Source organism: Myripristis murdjan, chromosome 1, assembly GCF_902150065.1.
Source record: "Myripristis murdjan chromosome 1, fMyrMur1.1, whole genome shotgun sequence".
NCBI lineage: Eukaryota > Metazoa > Chordata > Actinopteri > Holocentriformes > Holocentridae > Myripristis > Myripristis murdjan.
Window position 1 is genome coordinate 26179762 of NC_043980.1, and position 18921 is coordinate 26198682.

General features: G+C 43.5%; 2 protein-coding genes across 3 annotated transcripts; both read right to left on the minus strand.

The window, feature by feature from the left end:
- Window positions 1-182: 182 nt before the first annotated feature.
- palb2 (partner and localizer of BRCA2) lies at window positions 183-9638 on the minus strand. 2 transcript variants are annotated; one of them, XM_030065523.1, is made up of 13 exons: window positions 9511-9638; window positions 9113-9205; window positions 8954-9013; window positions 8679-8865; window positions 6904-8373; window positions 4447-6014; window positions 4094-4246; window positions 2666-2748; window positions 2351-2500; window positions 2147-2263; window positions 1466-1553; window positions 1089-1303; window positions 183-968 (listed from the first exon to the last, which is right to left on the minus strand). In XM_030065523.1, exons 2-13 carry the CDS (start codon window positions 9188-9190, stop codon window positions 749-751), a joined length of 4389 nt encoding a protein of 1462 aa, XP_029921383.1. In that variant the 5' UTR covers window positions 9191-9205; window positions 9511-9638; the 3' UTR covers window positions 183-748. The 2 variants fall into 2 exon arrangements, 1 of the variants encoding a protein (XP_029921383.1); XR_003929099.1 differs by lacking the exons at window positions 183-968; window positions 1089-1303; window positions 1466-1553; window positions 2666-2748.
- A 1962-nt stretch (window positions 9639-11600) lies between these two features.
- Window positions 11601-18513, minus strand: LOC115363049 (retinol dehydrogenase 8-like). Its single transcript, XM_030057126.1, has 6 exons — window positions 18328-18513; window positions 14046-14207; window positions 13767-13946; window positions 13415-13508; window positions 12595-12778; window positions 11601-12441 (listed from the first exon to the last, which is right to left on the minus strand). The coding sequence occupies exons 1-6, from the start codon at window positions 18431-18433 to the stop codon at window positions 12214-12216; spliced, it is 954 nt and encodes a 317-aa protein (XP_029912986.1). The 5' UTR covers window positions 18434-18513; the 3' UTR covers window positions 11601-12213.
- Window positions 18514-18921: the final 408 nt, after the last annotated feature.

Sequence of the window (18921 nt, forward strand, 5' to 3'; positions counted from 1 at the left end):
ATATTTTAAATAATAAAAAAAAGAAAATGAAAACATACCCCCAAGGCCATTCATTAATTTTCAAAAATGTTGTCCAAATTATTAATTTTCAAAACCTGTTGGAACCTCGGAGAATGAACGGAAAAACACAAAACATCTTCCCTGTTGGGAATACATGTGAAAAACTACTGGACAGACACAAATTTTAAAAATAAACAAATGTTTAATGTAAATGACCAAAAAACAACATCAGATACACTGAACAGTTCCTTTTCTTTAAACATACAAACAAATACAAGCATTCAAGTAAAGAGAGTTCCAATAGCAGCCTTAAAAACAGTCAGACCTAAATTACAGCTGTCTAAAACGTAAAACCCCATAGCTGACATCTTCAAACAGAGATGCTCATCTTTCTGGGTCCTGTGTGTGACATGTCAGTACGTTATTTCCGAATGCTGGAGTAAAACCAGCACAACAGTGTCACCTCACTCTCCACTGACTTCAGTTTCCATTTCGTGACAAGTTGGCTTAGCCTAGTGGTTCTTTAGAAAACAGAGCAACAACCTGTTTGCTCTTTGGCATTTTTTTTTATTTGGACACAACAGTGCCGGGTAAATGCTAAATATTTAAAATAAAATTATATTTGTTACAGTACCAGCTTCAGTAGTGTCTCACAGCAGAGGCTCTTCTAAAACCACACAGACTCATACAGTACAGTGACAGATCAACATTCACACATGATGAATATAAAGTGAGGCGTGGCATTGTTTTAGTCTCTTACACAGGTGTAGCGGTGCAGAGTGAGGTCTCCGTTGTGATGTCCAGTTATCAGGGTGTCCTGCCCCCCCCAGCGGGCCAGCTGCCAGCCTTCAGTCTCTGGAGTCCAGACCAGCCTGGAGCCCCTGCGGCCCACCAGCTCCCACACAAACACACAGCCGCTCTGGCTCAGACCCACCACACGGGAGCCAAGAACATCTGCCTCACACAGCCTGCAGGGCACACACACAAACACACACAGAGTGTCAGAAGTATATTCACTCATTCACTCACTCTCTCTCTCTCTCTCATACACACACACACACCTCATCCTCCATCATTCAACTTCTCACCTGCCACTCCAGGTTTTGGGTGTACAGATGTGAGTAGCGAGTGCAGATCTGCCATTCAAGGGATTAACAGCAACCAAGGACAACAGAGCCGTTCTCTTCCTCTCCTCTTCCTGCTCCTCCTTGGAAAACATTTGCTCTTTTGTCTTTTTGGCCTCTTTCTCTTCCTCTTCCAAAGAGCTGAGCAGCTGATGCTGCAGCAGGACAAGTAACACCCCCTGAACAGGAACACAAGCACAAACACATTGGAATGAAATAGAAGACAAAATGAACTTAATCAGTTGGGAATGAAATATTCTAAAGAGTGAGACAGGTGTGGTGGCACACACACATTCTCATCCAGAGTTACATAATGTTGCATGCAAAACACACAGACGTACACCGTGGGTGTATCCTCTGAGACAGGCGGTGTATGATAATCCTTCTCTGAGGATGATCCTCTGTAACAGCTGCCCAGTCCTCAGATTCCTGTAAACAAACCAAAAGATCCTGATGTCATTCATGTGTCGATTTTTAGATTGGGAACCTCTTTCTCTAATTTGAATACAAAACAAAACAGAAAATAGAAACAACTGAACATTCATAACACAAAGTTGAGGGTATTATTCTTTGTGTCAACATTTTATTTAGTGTTTCAGCGTTCTAGGGAACTTAGTTGTCACTGATCCTTAATCAGCACTTCTGACTCTGTGAGACTTGAAAACAGTGGTCAAAAGTGGCTCACCTGAGTGTTTCTTCCACATTCATTTAGCAGTGGTCTGCCACTTCAGCAAGGAAGTTTTAATTTCACATTTTTGCTCACTGTGGTGAGTTAAAATTCGAAATTAAAATCATTTACCTGTACTATTATCTAAAACTAAAATATGTGTAGTCTAAGTATTAGAAGTAATTATTATATTATGATGAGAAAATATTTATAGCTCTATAACCTCAACTTAAAACATGACTGAGAGCCAAACGGCAACACGGGAAAATAAAGACAGAAACACTGCTTTTTGTCAACTACATAGCGGTAAACAAGACAATTATGTGAACCACTCTCACTCTATCGTCTCACATACCAGATAAAGAGATGTCCACCTTCAGCCGAGCCAATCAGAGCGTCTGAAAGCCCGTCCACTGCAGCCAGGGCCTCGACACACACACCAGGGGACGTAAGAGGCTGAGAGATGGGTGCACTGAGAATGAGAGGAGACACTGAGTCATCTGTACACAGACACACAGCCTGAAAAGAGAGGAAACCACGGATACCAAAGCGCTGCTACCTGCTGTCTTCTGACAGAGTGAACAGCTGCAAGGTGGAACTGGTCGCTGAGTGGGAGGAGCTAACCACTCTGGACCTCGCCACACCCACAACAGCCTGGACCAACCCCTCACACAGCAGCACCTGCAAGCGGCTGGAGCAGGACAACATCCTGTATGCATGTGTACACACACACACACAAACACAAACACAAATACAAACACAAACGTTAGCCTCATTTCTGAAAATACTGGAGCTCTGTCAACTGAAAGTGCATATCTGAAACTTCAGTTGAAAATGTTTTTTTTTTTTTTTTTTTTTTTTTTTTTTGTCTCACCTAACTTCTCTGATTTCCAGCTGACCCAAAGTCACACACATCAGCCCAACAGCATCCGGGACAGGGAACACACTGATCACTGGCTGCAGTGTAAATACACTATATTACCAAAAGTATTCGCTCACCTGCCTTTACTCATACTATGAACTGAAGTGCCATCCCATTCCTAACCCATAGAGTTCAATATGATGTCGGTCCACCTTTTGCAGCTATTACAGCTTCAACTCTTCTGGGAAGACTGTCCACAAGGTTGAGGAGAGTGTTTATAGGAATTTTTGATCATTCTTCCAAAAGCGCATTGGTGAGGTCACACACTGATGTTGGTCAAGAAGGCCTGGCTCTCAGTCTCCGCTCTAATTCATCCCAAAGGTGTTCTATCGGGTTCAGGTCAGGACTCTGTGCAGGCCAGTCAAGTTCATCCACACCAGACTCTGTCATCCATGTCTTTATGGACCTTGCTTTGTGCACTGGTGCACAGTCATGTTGGAAGAGGAAGGGGCCCGCTCCAAACTGTTCCCACAAGGTTGGGAGCATGGAATTGTCCAAAATGTTTTGGTATCCTGAAGCATTCAAAGTTCCTTTCACTGGAACTAAGGGGCCAAGCCCAGCTCCTGAAATACAACCCCACACCATAATTCCTCCTCCACCAAATTTCACAGTCGGCACAATGCAGTCTGAAATGTACCGTTCTCCTGGCAACCTCCAAACCCAGACTCGTCCATCAGATTGCCAGATGGAAAAGCGTGATTCATCACTCCAGAGAACGCGTCTCCACTGCTCTAGAGGCCAGTGGCGGCGTGCTTTACACCATTGCATCCGACGCTTTGCATTGCACTTGGTGATGTGTGGCTTGGCTGCAGCTGCTCGGCCATGGAAACCCATTCCATGAAGCTCTCTGCGTACTGTACTTGGGCTAATCTGAAGGTCACATGAAGTTTGTAGCTCTGTAGCAATTGACTGTGCAGAAAGTCGGCGACCTCTTTGCACTATGCGCTTCAGCATCCGCTGACCCCTCTCCGTCACTTTACGTGGCCTACCACTTCGTGGCTGAGTTGCTGTTGTTCCCAAACGCTTCCATTTTGTTATAATAGAGCTGACAGTTGACTGTGGAATATTTAGGAGCGAGGAAATTTCACGACTGGATTTGTTGCACAGGTGGCATCCTATGACAGTTCCACGCTGGAATTCACTGAGCTCCTGAGAGCGGCCCATTCTTTCACAAATGTCTTGTTTCACAGTCTGCATGCCTGAGTGCTTGATTTTATACACCTGTGGCCAGGCCAAGTGATTAGGACACCTGATTCTGATCATTTGAATGGGTGAGCGAATACTTTTGGTAATATAGTGTACATGCAAACATGAATAATACAAGTGATAATACAAATCATCTTTTGCAATTAATATTAAAACACATACATACACACACACCTCATCGAATGTCCAGGTGTGCATTAAGCTCCAGTCAGATGCTGCAGTGTGATCCCACACACACACCGCCCACTTTCCTGCTGCTGCCACATACAAACTTCCTGATGGTCCAGGCAGACAGCATGCATCCACCAGACAGCCTCCAGCTGGGGCCTGCACACACGCACATGTACACACACACACACACATACACACACACACCCACCGCGCACACACCCACACAAAATTATCTGTTAAACAAGAAACACTAAAGACATAATAGATGCTGCAGACATCGATATGTCCTCTGCAAAAGACCTAATTTAATTTGAAACAGTACATTTACAACTGCATGATGACTTTTTTCTTTTCACCTTTAAAACATGTGTGCATCTCATAATGTGCTCCTCTGCCATCTCCTTTGTTTGCTCAACTTGTCCATTTCCATCCTCGCTCTCGATACCGCAGCTCGCCTGCTCACCTGTGCCTTGCATCTGGAAACAAGGCTCAGGTTGGCAGGGACCAGGTACGACACTCTGGCACTGACGGGCTGCTGCTGGTGGATCAGATGACACCTGAATGTGCCTGGAGCAGGGGACAGGGGACGGAGTGGAGGGCAGGCGAATGAAGGATGTGCTGGGAGAGAGGGTGGACGGGCTGTGAGGCGGAGGCTGGGTGAGAGCTGGGCCAGAGTGAGACAGAGTCAGGGGGAGGGCAGCAGCGACGGGGTGAGGCGTCTCTCCTAGGGATGGGAGGGGCGGGCTGGAGGTGAGAGCAGCAGAGGAGAGCAGGTGGGGGTTCAGGAAGGGGCAGGGTGGAGAGGCCACAGTAGGGCTAATTAGGAGCTGGGAGCGGGCAGGGGGGTGCGGTGAACACTGAGCAGGGTTAGCCACCAGTCTGTCTGTGGGCAGTTTACTGTTGGGTTCAAAACGGTCCACCATCAAACACTTGGAAGACTCTTTGTCCAGACTTTCCACATTTGGACAACCAGAGGAACACTCTCCTGGAGTGTCAGTGTCTTTGCATATCTGCGTAGTGGAGCAGTTGTTTGAACAATCTTCCGGCATTTCCCTCGGGGAGGTGAAAAGAGTCTTTTCGACAGGCTTGTCTTCTGTTTGGTTTGTAGACCTCTGCTCCTCCAAATGGTGGACTACACCAGGGCCATCTGTTTGCTTCTCTGTTGACATGATGGATGATTGTCCCACTGTGGAAATTTCATCTGAACGCATGACTAAATCCTTCATTTTGCCTCCAAAATGGTCTGCAGGTAGTGCTGGACAGTGCTTATCAGGCTGTTGTGTGAAATGGTGGCCTATTTGTTTATGAGTGACACTGCTGGTAGAACTTTGGTCATGAGTACATGCATTTATAGTGTCTTGCTCCTTAGACTGACAATCGGTGGCTGACAGTGACATGGATTCTGAGCTGGTGTCTGACTGGTGCTCACTATGTAGGTTTTCAGGCTGCTGGTCTCCAGGGTGTTCTGAAGTATCTCTAGTTGATGGATCTTCAGTTGAAGGTTTGTCTGTCAGGTTGTCCGCAAGCTGAAGTGTATTCAACACTGTAGACAGGCCTTCAGACTGTATAGGCACTTGTGTTTGTTCAGGAAGGTGGGGTGAATTTGGGATACTGGGAGTGAGACTGAGTGGCAGGGAAAGAGGCGCTACTTGCTCACTGCTGCTGCTGCCACTGTAGAGCGCGTTAATATGCCGGCTGCTGCGTGTATTGTAAGAAGGGGGCGTGAAATGTTCTACTGCTGTTGTGACTTGGCGGAGCTTGTGCAGCTTGAGGGAGGCAAACTGGTCATCAGGGAGATGGAAATCCTGTTGGAAATCAAAGCTTGCCAGGTTGTTGACCAGTGGGCCAGGGGCCAGAGAGGGAAGAGGGAGCAGAGTGGTCCGAGGAGATGGAGAGGAGGGCAAGAGAAGAGACTGCCAACTCACTAAATATGGAGGACACAAGGGGAAAAAAGGAGAATATGAGATGATGCAGACATGCAAGGCATTCTTTTATCAACAGTTATAATAATTTCATACTATACCAAACTATTGTTTCCAATCTTACCGAATCAGTTTTTAGTCCTTGCCTCAAGTATTGCTTGTTTTCTTTCCTACCAGGGTGCTAAAGGAACACTTCATCCAGAACTATACGTATTCCATCATTTTCCAAAACTGTAGCCATTTGTTAGAATGGAGGCGGTCGGCGACTTGGATAAAACAGCAGCAAAAAGGATTTTTAATTCTCAAACTCTTCTTGCAACCAGGTTTTGATTGTCTGTGTTTTTATGTTCAGTGCGTTCCAAATCAGTGCGCTTCGGCAAAAAAAAAATTCTAAATAAACCAATTACACGAAATGTATCCTGCACAAATACACACATTCACCAAACTGATTCTCTGGCTTGTTAGATGAACATTTGCTGCAGTGTCAGAATAAATGCCAACTGTCAATGTTGCCGGCAGGCGGCTACAGTTTTTGGAAACTTTGCTCTGTGATTAAGATTTTATCAGATATTCAAGGCATCTTACACTGAGTAGATGACATTAAACAAAGTTTTGGGGTGAAATATTCCTTCAATTGCTGGGTTATTCAGTCATGAGGACTCAGACTGAAGACTGTTGGTTTTTAAATTTTAAATATATTGTCTTCAACACTTTAACATAAGTAAGAAGTACTTACCACATTAGCTTACTTACTTACAAATATGCAAAGACAAAACTGACAACATTCGTTCTCTCTCTCTCACACACACACACACACACACACACACACACACACACACACACACACACACACACACACACACACACACAGAGTCTCTCTCCAAGTCTTACTTTTGTTCATCTGTGGAGGTTTCTTGGTTCCAGAGCACTTCTTCTGGAAGATAGGATAGACATTCTCCAGAGATCCAGAGGCAGGGCTGGATTCAAGTCTGTCAACCCCAGAGGAAGGCTGGGTGGCTGCAGTGTGGACAGACGGAGGCTGAGGAGGGTGTGGAGCCGCACCTGGATCCTCTAAACTCAGGCAGCGCTCTGGCCCGTCAGTCCCAGAGAGAGACGGAGACAAAGAGGTGGTGGTGCTGGTAGGCTGGGGATTGTCTGTGGTCTGTCCCAGGCTCGGATGAATAGTGTCTAAACTGAAAGAGCACCGTGAGCTTGGCGCTTTCCCTCTACCCCTACCTCTACTCTTCCTTCTGCCTCTCACTGAACGCGTGGTGCAGGCTGTGGTGGAGGAAAAAACACCTGAATTGGTCTGACTGGCTGGGATTTGACTGATGTCGCTGGAGCTCTGACTGTTGCTGGTAAGATGATCAGATGTGTGAGAAGAGGAAAAGTTTGTTTGAGTGTGTTGATGTGGCTGTTGGTTGGTGTCAGTGTGCCTGTCTTGGTGCGCACTTCTGTTGCACACTCTGCCCCGACCCCGACCCCGACCTCTGCTCCGCCGCCCCCCAGTGAGCTGGGACAGTATAATCGCCTGCATGTCAGGTTGGCTCTGTGAGATTGTCATACGCCTTGTGGTTCGAACGTAGTACTCCACTGGAAAAAGTAGCCCCTCCACCAGAGTGCAGGAGTCCAAGAGGCCTGCCCCCTCCTCATCACGCTCTGCTGCTACCTTGTCAAGTCCTTCATTCTTTTCTCCCCTGTCACTTTTTCCATTTTCCATTTTCTCTCCTGCATTTTGTTCATCTTCACTTCTGTTTACTTCACACAGCTCTGCACATGGCTGTCGTTCTCCAGTCGTCTCATCCTCCTCTCCTCCCCCTGTCTCTTCTCCTATGCCGTCTGTGCTGTCTTGTCTGCCACCTTCAGTCTCTATGGCTGGGCTCCAGCATGGGAGCAGTAAAGACGGTGACTCAGATTCTTTGCTCTCTTCATCTCTTAACTCAGTCTTTCTTTCCCTTTGCTCTTGGCTTCGTCTCTCCGTTCCCTCCACCTCCTCCACTCCACTGTGTCCATGCGAGTTCCAGTGTGAAAGCAACAGTGAGGGAGACTCTGAACCAGCATGCAGTTCTTCACTTTCACTCACAACTGTCATCTCCTCTGTTTTCTCTTTCTCTTTCTCCACCTCTCCCTCAACTCCTTCCTCACTGTTGTCTGTACTCCCTCCAGCCTCAGCACTCCTCCGTCTCCTCTCCCAGCGCAGGCGGCTGCGTCGTGACCGGAGGCGGAGCGCCGGACTTGCTTTGTGGCCTCCACTTGGATCGAGGCCATGGCCGGGGTCAGGGGTTGGAGGGCACGCAACATCTGAGGGGAGAACGAACCTGATGACTTGATTCTTCCTGGAGTTATCAGAGTCATCTGGGCCTGAAAAAAACATTAGAAATACAGCAAACTTTAATGTGCGATGTACCACAAATAAAACACTGTCTGTCTCTAAATCTTAACAGTATGTAAAGCTTGTGTTTGTCGGCGGTATACTATACACAGACTGTACATGCTCTAGTGTCATTATATATTATATGGTTAGCCAAACGTTTTCCTGTTCATATTTTTAGATACTTCCAAAGTATGTATTTACTATATAATTGCTGCTGAAGAAATTCATGCTGTGGTTAGGCTGGCTGCTGGAGCAACAGCTTGACAGATTTTTTACAGCAGGGTAGCCTCACCTCCAGCTTGTTCGTGACCCTGGGACGAGCCCGGGGTGGTCCTGGTACGAGTGTCTGGTGTTAGACAAGAAGAGGACGGGGTGGGACAGGTGCCAGATATGAGCCCTGGGCCACTCTGGGTGTGGAGGTTCTGCTCTGTGATCCTGCTCCTCACATGACTCCGCACCGCCTCAGAATGCTCAGCGCGCTGTGTGTGTATGGGAGAAAGAGGATTTCAAACACACACACTAATGCAAACAGAAGGAGAGACTGGCAGACCTAGTCATAACTCTCACCTTTAGTCTCTGCACTGTCCTGTGGTATTCCCTTTGTAACAGGACCAGCTTCCTGCGGAGCTGAGTGGGGAAACAGGGCAGTGTGTGAGCAGCTCTCAGGAATGGACATGCAGAGGTGTGAAGCGCTCAGTGTGATGTAAGTCAGTCACATGTACCCACCTTCTCCTTGTCATCACAGTGCAACGTAGTTTTTAGCTTGTCATCACAGTGCAGGATATCATCCAACTTGTTCTCCATTCTCTCCAGTCGACCCTGACACACACACACACACACACACACGTTTACACGAGAATAACTCGACCAGAAGTAGCAGTTAAGTTAAATTTAGGTTAGTACTTATCAAACATATTATATTAACCCTGTGAGGAAACGTTTACTTCAGTATAACCGCGTCAGAGGAATAAACGAAGCTAGCAAAATGTTACGCTGCTAAGTTACTAACATCACTCAGCACAACAGGACGAACAAGGAAACGCTTAAGTTTTGTTTTTATACACAGGCTTTGCTCGCCAAGACGGTCAACTCGATGTTTAATGTGCCTCTGGCCGGAAACTCACCTTACAGTGCGATATTTAACCCTGCCGTTTCATCCATCGCAAGTTTATTTTGCTGCTCGATCAAACTGGCATCGATTTAGTTCCAATTTCCCGCGACTCTTCATCCAGACATGAGCAATGGAAATCCGATAGCACGAGCGCATCGAACGGAGCCCTACTTTTCCTCTTAATTAGTGTTCTTATAAATTTAATTAAAGAAATACATTTCCGGGGAACATTACACAGAAATTCAAATGAGAGAGGAAAACAAAATGACAAACTAAAATTAAAGAAAAGACAGGACATAAAACACATTACACACTAACACAATATACTAATGAGAAAAGACATTAAAAGGCGAGAAGAGGTAAAACTCATTACAAAACAGGTTAAAACAGGTTGAGAATATATTTAGCTGTAGAATATAAAATAAGCTACTTCCACTATGACCAAAGAGCAAAATCATACCTGCACACCTTTGGGAGAAGCCTCCAGTTCAGCAAGATGTCTCTTTAATAAGAGATTCAGCTCTCAGAAATAACTTAATGTGGCAAATCACAAATGCCCATCAGTCTGAGCACAGGAAGTGGAAAAAAAACAATGTTGAGCAGCCTGGGTTTCACTATTACAGAGAAGGCAGCCTGAAAAAGCACACTTCACTTTCTCAGTGGTAATTTTTGCCGCATCACTGAAACAGGATGCAAATTAATCAATGCAAAAAATAATTGGAGCGGTCATCTTATCAGTGTAAACCCTGAAATCAACAAAAGGAATTGCATACATTCTTTGAAGTTAAAAAAAAAATGTATTTGGACCCATTCACTTGGTGAAATGCTGAATGTTGAGACACGATGTGGCAAAGTGGAAGGAAATCTGCTCTCGATCTATCAGTCTTTCATAAAACAGTGCTTACCCACATCTGATAAACTGTAAAAATGCCGGTCAAAAGGTTCTTTTTTTTTTTTTTTTTTTTTTTTTTTTTTTTTTAGCCCACAGCACTTTGTCATATTTTTGAAACAATAAGCCCTTTGGAGATACACAATAAAAGACCTTAGATGTGTGCAATGTTTGGTTCCTACACATTATCACCCGGGCCCATGTGCATAAAGGCCCTGAGCCAAGCATCTGGTGCCACACTGCCTTTCATGGCATCATCCTGTGCCGTGCTCTCACTCACAGGCCTACATCTATTATACATGCATGGCCTTATCAGTAACACAGCACTTCATCCTGCTGAGATGAGTCTGCATGCTGACTGCCAGTGAGAGCCTTACGACTGCAGATTTTCATGTGTTTGCGCTAATGCAAAGAGCCAAAAGATGATAAGACAGACTGAGTTTGAATGGCCTGTCAGTACTATGGAGAGCAAATAACAATCAGATGTTGTTTTGTATTACTAATGAAAAAAAGATTAACATGGCCCGCCTGCAGTGGTAAAAGAAAGGAAAACTGTTTCTTTGTCCTGCTCACCAATGTCATGAATGGACATGCATGTGGGGGTGATTTAGCTAATGTCCAGTTCAGTTGCTTGAACTCTGATGGAGCTATTTGTGTTGGCAAAGCCGAAATAAATAAATAAATCATAATCTGTTGTTGCTTATTACCATTACTTGATGAATGGTAGGCTAGCCTATTGTGTGTAAAGCTGTTGTATAAAAGCAATATCACTCTCAGGGTTATACTGAATCACAGTACAACAGCACTCTGCGTGATATTGCATAAGTAAGTCCCGATATTTATAATGAAAACATAATTATAAGCGGACGTGAAATCGATGGTTGTATAATTAAAGCAATTTCAGAAGCAAACAGAAATGTTTATCTTCTTAACCAGTGTCTGGTCATTTTCACCAATGCATAGTAAAAAAAAAAAAAAAAAAAAAAAAAAAAAATCTAATCTCGAGAACTGATTTTCAGTAAAAGTCACTGTGACTGCTGTTCATTTGACTCTGTTTACCCCCTTTTAGTGCTCTATGTCGCCCCCTGGAGGACTGACACATTCTTGGAGGTGGAGGACCTCCCTGTCCTTGTTTTTAAGTTTTGTGCATGTTGTTACATTTATTGTTGAAAATCCTCAGAACCATACATAATATATAAATAATCAAACTACTATAAGATATAAATGGTAATACTTTAATCACAAAATAGTTTCTCCAATACAATGATTTTTAAAAATACCTACATACAGAACATAGACTAAAAGTAAACAGAAAGTGGGCCTATTCTTCAGACCTGAGCCAATTAGAGTTTAAAACCTTGTGAAACACCAAGTTGTCTGAGATCAGTTGGACTCAAATTATGAACTGAGATGCAGTATATTGTCTCAAATGTGCGGACCCAACTCATTTGGCACTCTGGGTGGGCTAAAGTAAATCTTCACTTTGCCAAAACACAACTTCAAAGTATTTTAAATAAATTGGGCTCAAGTCTGGTATCCATACATTCATAAACTACAAGAGGATAATATTACAGAGACTGAGAATATTACACAGACTGCATATACAGTAGCAAACATGGCAGATCAGAATAAATTCTGGTTTATAAGCACATGTGCGTGCATGCATGTTGGTGACTTTTCGTCTGTTTGTGACCAAGTGACTTTTGCCAAGTGTGTTTTGTCTGGGTATGTTGATGCTTTAATGAGTTTCTCCTGTTCTTGCGATAACCAAAGTCGAGGTAGTGCCTTCATGCCCGTCTACATGCCGATGTGTGCGTCTATGTTTGCCTAGGTAGGAGAAATGGTCCTGCTCCTCAGACAGCCACAGGTGAGGTACTTCATGGCAGTCATGCTGATGTGCATGAGAGGGCCCAGATTGAAGAGCATGTGGTAGAAGGCATGGACAGACAGCCCTCCAGTTTCATCAGCGTATTTCAGCGCTACGATCGGTGTGTACCAGGGGTTGGTCATGTTACGGAATCGCGGGCTGCTCGCCTCAATCACTTTTTTGGTGCACTGCACATACGGGAATCAAGCAGAGAGGAAAAAAACAACAAGAACAAAATTAGTGATTCACAGTCCCACAGGTGAGAAAACAAATTCACAAATGATGCAGGTAGATTTCAAACATAAAGAAGGACCAAGAGTCACACAGTGTACTGTACTTACCCTCGCAATGTCATCAGGCGTTTGGCCCAGTACCTCAAAGATGTCAACTGAGGAGGGAAGGTAGACATTCTTGAAGTAATGGATAGTGTCTGGGTCAGCTCCAGGATACTCCTTTTGTCTCACGTCCTGAATCATCTTAGCCTCGAATTCTGTATGCACCGGGCCCGGCTCAATCATAGACAAACTGAGGATAGAGACACACAGGAAACTGAGGCAAGCGGGGAAAGAGGTAACACAAGTGATGGGTGCAGCCGTGAGCCAAAGAGCATAATAAATACACAATTCACACCCTGTGTCAAATATAAAATTTCTAAGTTTCCCATGACTTCCCTTAATTTAACTAACTAATTTAACTAATGTGAACGTAAGTTGTACAAATATGACAACATTTTTTAAACACACTTAAGATTCATCTTATTCATCTTATTAAAGTTAATTTGTTATGTTTTATTTTGTGGGGAAAGTGACCATAACATGGACACAAGGAAATTAATTACTAGTAATTGAGGTGGTCAAATGTCCAAGATATTCTATAACATGTCCCAAGAACTTGTTCCCTGGCTTTCCCTGTTTGGAATAGGCTTTGTAAAGAAGTGATAGATAAGAAGACTGTAAATCAGGGGGAAAGAGGATGTTTTGAAAGTGTAGCACAAGCAAAATGTAAAAATGGGCAGATTCAGTAATTGAGGAGAGCAGCAGGTGACAGGACAGGATGATTGGTTATTGTTAAATACTAAAAAATGAAAATGATAGTAAGTAGGACAGTTGTATGTGTACTACCAGTGTTAATAATAAAGGATAAAGCTGCAGTGGCACTCACGTAACATTAAACTTCAAAAGCTGCACAGCCAGACTCTCACAGAAACCCTCCATGGCAAACTTGGAAGCTGCATACACATCATTAAACACCACACCTGCAGAAACACAGCGGCATGTAAATCCACTCAATATGTGTAAAGATATAAAACAAGACAATATGTACAATATGATACATTAATCCTTCTCCTTTACCGTAATGCTTATGCTGCTTATTATTAACCTCTGGTCTTTCCATCCACCACCGATCCACAAATACTTAAGCTGATTAATGTCTTTGTATGTTTTGAACACATAGAAAAACACACCTCCTCTCTCCTATTCATTAAGTTCCTCACACCTCTCTCCTGGCTCACCTTGCAGTCCCATGACACTGCTGACCACGATGATGTGTCCTCCCCTCCTTTTCTTCATATCAGGCATGACCTCCTTGATCATGCGAATCACCCCAAAGAAATTGGTCTCAAACACCTTCTTCATCTCTTCAATAGGGATGCTTTCCAACGGACCCACCAGCCCAATCCCTGCATTGTTGACTGGTTCGGAGAAAAGAGAGAAATAATAGAGATGAGGTGCACATTCAATATCAATTCTAGAAAGTGTAGCATCTTAATAGATAGTTCACTGTTACTCACTGAGGATATCCACGTGCCGGTCTTTGATGCCGTCGATACACTGTTTGACAGACTCATCGCTGCAGACGTCCAGCACAGCCAGGGAGAGAGTCTTCCCGTATGCATCACCCGCCGCCTCCACCAGCTTATCTTTACGTTTCAGATCACGCATTGTGGCTATGACTGCATGGGAGGTGGGAGGAGAGGGAATTAAGACACAGAGCCAAAATAGTTGAGAGAGATCAGCCAAGGTTAGCTCTATGTATTTTACTATCTCTGTTGATTTGTGTTGTGCTTTTGCCTTGGCAACACTGCATTCTCTGCCAGGCATGCAGGCAAAAGCATGCTAAAATGAGCTGATAGACAGATGAAAAAAAAAGCCTAGCTATGTAATGCAGTCCTGATGTTACTTCATTGCCATACATCTGAGGTTGAATAAAGCTTTATTAGTGTAACCCCCTCAGTTATGGGAGTTGGTCATAAATGTTGAGGAATTTGGATAATTAAATATATTTTGATGCCATGCTACAGCTTATTCACATAAAACGCATACATCCTTATTGTCCAACCTGTCTGGTGTTTGTGCAGGTAGAACAAAAAACAACAAGGAAGTTTTCCATCACTGTCTGTTTTACATTTGCCCAATTAAAAGGCAAGTTTTTGAAATCTGAAATCCTGCGCGCACGCACGCACGCACGCACACACACACACACACACACACACACACACACACACACACACAACTAGTATATAGTGCCAGCCTTTCCTTAAAGTGAATGGGAATTACGTGAGCAAGATCTTGTTAAGCAAAATCCTGGACCAGCTGGGAAAATCTGTATGCGGGGAGGTGAATAAATAATCTGCACTCGCTCAACGACAAGTCTGCTGTAAAGTGCTCTTGAGCAAGGCACTGACCCCCAAACTCCTCCATTTGTACTGCTCAGTGGCCAGCAGACTGTGGTTTTACTGTGCAGCCTCCAGGTGATAGAGTGTGAATGGCTGTAACTCTCCCTCCCTTCACCCCGCAAATACTACGCCTCCACACTGTTGCCGTAAATAGACATATGATTAGGCAACCCGCCTGGCTTACGTGGTTAAGAATAAACAACAAAGACAATATCACCATCTGTATAGTGTCAGAGTTCAATGGATCGTGCTGCATGTAGGAGCACAAATACGGCATGTTACACACAATTCCTGTATCTTATGATACTAGTGTGCATCGTTTTATGGGAGGAGTAAAATAGGATATTAAGTATTCTTGAATATCTGCTTGAATCCTAAAGAGGTGCCAAGTGTGTGTGAGTGTGTGTGTGTTTGAGCTTTGTTTAGGCGAGAAGTTCCTTCCTGAATGAGAACTGTGTGTTTATGTACATTCTGTGCTGTAGGAACAGAAGGAAAGTGGTGAGAGGTCAGGAACAGGAGGGTGGGATCATACAAAAGACGTTTAGGGGGAAAAGGCACATACACACACACATAGGAAATTGCACCCATATATTTCCCTTTCCTGACTCCTTTCATGGGTAGTGTTCCCCATATGGGGTCCACCCTCTGTTCTCAGGGCCCCTCCATCCAAATGTTCCCTCAACATAAAAGGAAGAATTATTTCTATACCTCTGCTATATTAACAAAAAATGAAGAATCTGATATCAAATGTTCAGAAAATATCTAAGCTGATTCCAAAAATAATCTCTTTTTTGCCCAATATATTTATTGATTTTCAGGTTGCAAATCAAATCACATTGTACAATGAACAACAATTATATAGGACATAGGACATAGGACATTACTCCATCCCTATCTCCTATGTACAGACATGAAATAAACACATGAAAAAACAAACAAACAACAAAATCAAGTAAAAGGTAAAATAAACTAATGTCAATACCAATCCAATAGTAAAACAAATAAAATATGATAAAATATGAAATAAAGGTGATTCCCAGATCATACACAAGAAGAATAAGATTCTCTCTTATTCAGACATTTTTACTAACATAACAAAAGCTTAACAAAGTTGGCATTAATGCTGGCATAAACAACAACATACACAATCCTATGTTCCCTCAACATAAAAGGAAGAATAATGTCCATAATGTCCATGTCCTGTGGTATATACACAAAACCTATAATCTGGTAGTGCATGTTCAGTAAATAATATCTGAAATGGTGTTTGAAAATAGTGTGTAGAAAAAAAAAAGATAGCACTATGGAGCACAAGGAACATAGATAAGCTCCCTCCTAAATTCACTGACACTAATAACAAAGTGGGTATCTTATGCTTAAGACTGTCAGTGCTCTAAAGATAGCAGCCTTAGCACAGACACTCTGTGGTGAAAAATAGCAACAACAATCAGTTTACCCACACTGTATAAATAAGCAGCAGCTTCTTGCAGTAATGCTCACGTCACCCGACTGCTGCAGAAATAGCCTTCACCAGCTAACCCTGTGACCGGCCTGTCACCGAGCATGGAGCCTCTAGAGCTGAACACATACTGACGGCGAGGCTGAGAGGGGCTGCACGTTAAGTCGGGATCAGGGACGTAACCACGTGCAGGGCAGCAGGGTGGGTTAGTGAACATGGAGAGGCTGTGAGTGACCCACTATCAGCTCTAGAGTCACTCTTCTGTAGCTGACCCTGACCTCTGAAGATAATATAGAATCAACACAATAAACGTGTAGATTCAGGACATGACTTGAATCGGCTTCACTGTGTTGTTTCCCTGTTTATTATTTTTCTTGCATAACTTGACTCTGTGATTTGTATTAGTTTTCTCTTTGATTGCAACCTCTGAACAGAGGAAGAAAGTTGCAAAGTACATTTACTCAAGCGGTGTACATCAACATAGTTTTGCAATACTGGCATTTTAGATGAGTATCTCCATTTTGTGAGACTTTTTACTCCACAACATTTCAGATGGAAATGTCCTTTTACATTTAGCTGACAGCTCTAGCAACTAATACTAATTGCAAAATATAAAATATATGATACATTGTTAGAATTTAAACTAGCTCAAAGTACATGGAGTTGTCGAACTTACAACATTAAAATACATTTAACAGTTTAATGCATCAATAACTTAAAACTCTTGAAGGCACCATTCTTCAAAGTGACCACTTTTGCTTTTCATACTTGGGTACATTTTACTGCTTTTACTTTAATAGAATTCTGAATGCAGGATTTTTGTTTTTATTGGAGGATTTTTACATTATGATTATAACAGGTGTAATCGCAAGAGAAAAAAAAAATATCTTATAGCAACCGCCGTATCTGTTGACTTTGACTGGCTGGTTTCCTAGAATATGAGAGCTGATTTTGTGGAAATAAAAGCAGATCTCCCTTCTTGGGTTCTAGCTTGTCAAAATTACAGTCATTATTATTATTATTATTATTATTAAAAAAAGTTCCATGCCTTTTCCATGACTTTAATTTCAGCATTTTCCAAAACATTTCAAGGCCTGGAAAGCATTTTTTTTTTTTTTTTTTTTTTTTTTTTTCAAATTCCATGACTTTTACAGGATTTTTGTGGCCAACCCTTATTTTAGTAAAGGAGTTGACCACTTTGTTCCACCACTGCCCCTGAGCAACTTCTCTGCTTCCTCTAATGGTGTTCAGATTGAATAATTTTATTATTTGATATTAACGACCATGTCAGTCAGCTTCATCTAATCATCACTCTGTTGTGCTCTCAGCAGCAGAGGCGAGCACTGACCTGTGCCATCATGTGGATTATGTAACACTCTTATCACATCCAAGTCCAGTAAGCATGTTATGCATCATCAACAACAACGTAAACACACACTTGGGTCCCAACTGCTACTCATGTTTAATAATAGCTATCTGTACTGTTACTAAACTGAGGATCAAGACTGACTGTAGCTATTGAGTTTTGTAGTATCACCACCACATGTGAATTGTGTGTGTGTGTGTGTGTGTGTGTGTGTGTGTGTGTGTGTGTGTGTGTGTGTGTGTGTGTGTGTGGAGGTGAGCAGACAGTCATGTGGAATTATATAACTGGGTAAATGTTTTACACCTGGGTCCACAGGAGGAAACAGAGGGAGGGTGGGTTGGAGTTACTTATCTTAGTCTCCATCATCCTGTCATCAGATGATGAATGGACTGAGGTTTTTCTCAGGTCAGATTTTTTTCCCCCAGAAGTTTCCTTGGTCAGAATCAAAGCTGTGTAGTCACTTTCTCTATGGTAGTAGGCTATTACCAACATTATTATTCTCTCTCTGTCTCTTTGTATCTCTCTGTACCACACACACACACACACACACACACACACACAGCTGCACCCACCGTGATAGCGCTTCTGCTCATCCTTGGCCAGCATCACTGCGATCCTCAGGCCGATACCGGAGGAGCAGCCGGTGATCAGCACCACTTTCTGTCCGGGACTCGCCATGGTGGCTCCGAGCGCCTGGAAGTGGAACCGGCCCAGCAAACAACGGTGCAAGGTGTGAGGGATGAGAGGCGCTTTGAGGTGAGAGCCACTGTAAGAGGATAAGAGAGAGAGAGAGAGAGAGAGAGAGAGAGAGAGAGAGAGAGAGAGAGAGAGAGAGAGAGAGAGAGAGAGAGAGAGAGAGAGAGAGTCACATGGTCAGTGCGCACAACCTCAACGCTACAAGATTGGGATTATCTAACCGGGACAAACACTGCAGCAGGTGGTCCGCTCCCCTCCTAGTGGCCTGTGGTCCTGATGTTCATGAACTTTCCTCTCTTTTTTTACACTTGGACAGGAGCGTCTAATGCTGCTATAAGGCAAAACTGTCGGCCACAACTCGCCCACTACCAACAGATCCGAGGAAACTTTTCGTTTCCAACCAGCTGTGTGAGGAAAGTGGCAAAAATAAATGTGCAGGGAACAAGTTGTAGCGACTCACGTCAAAGTCA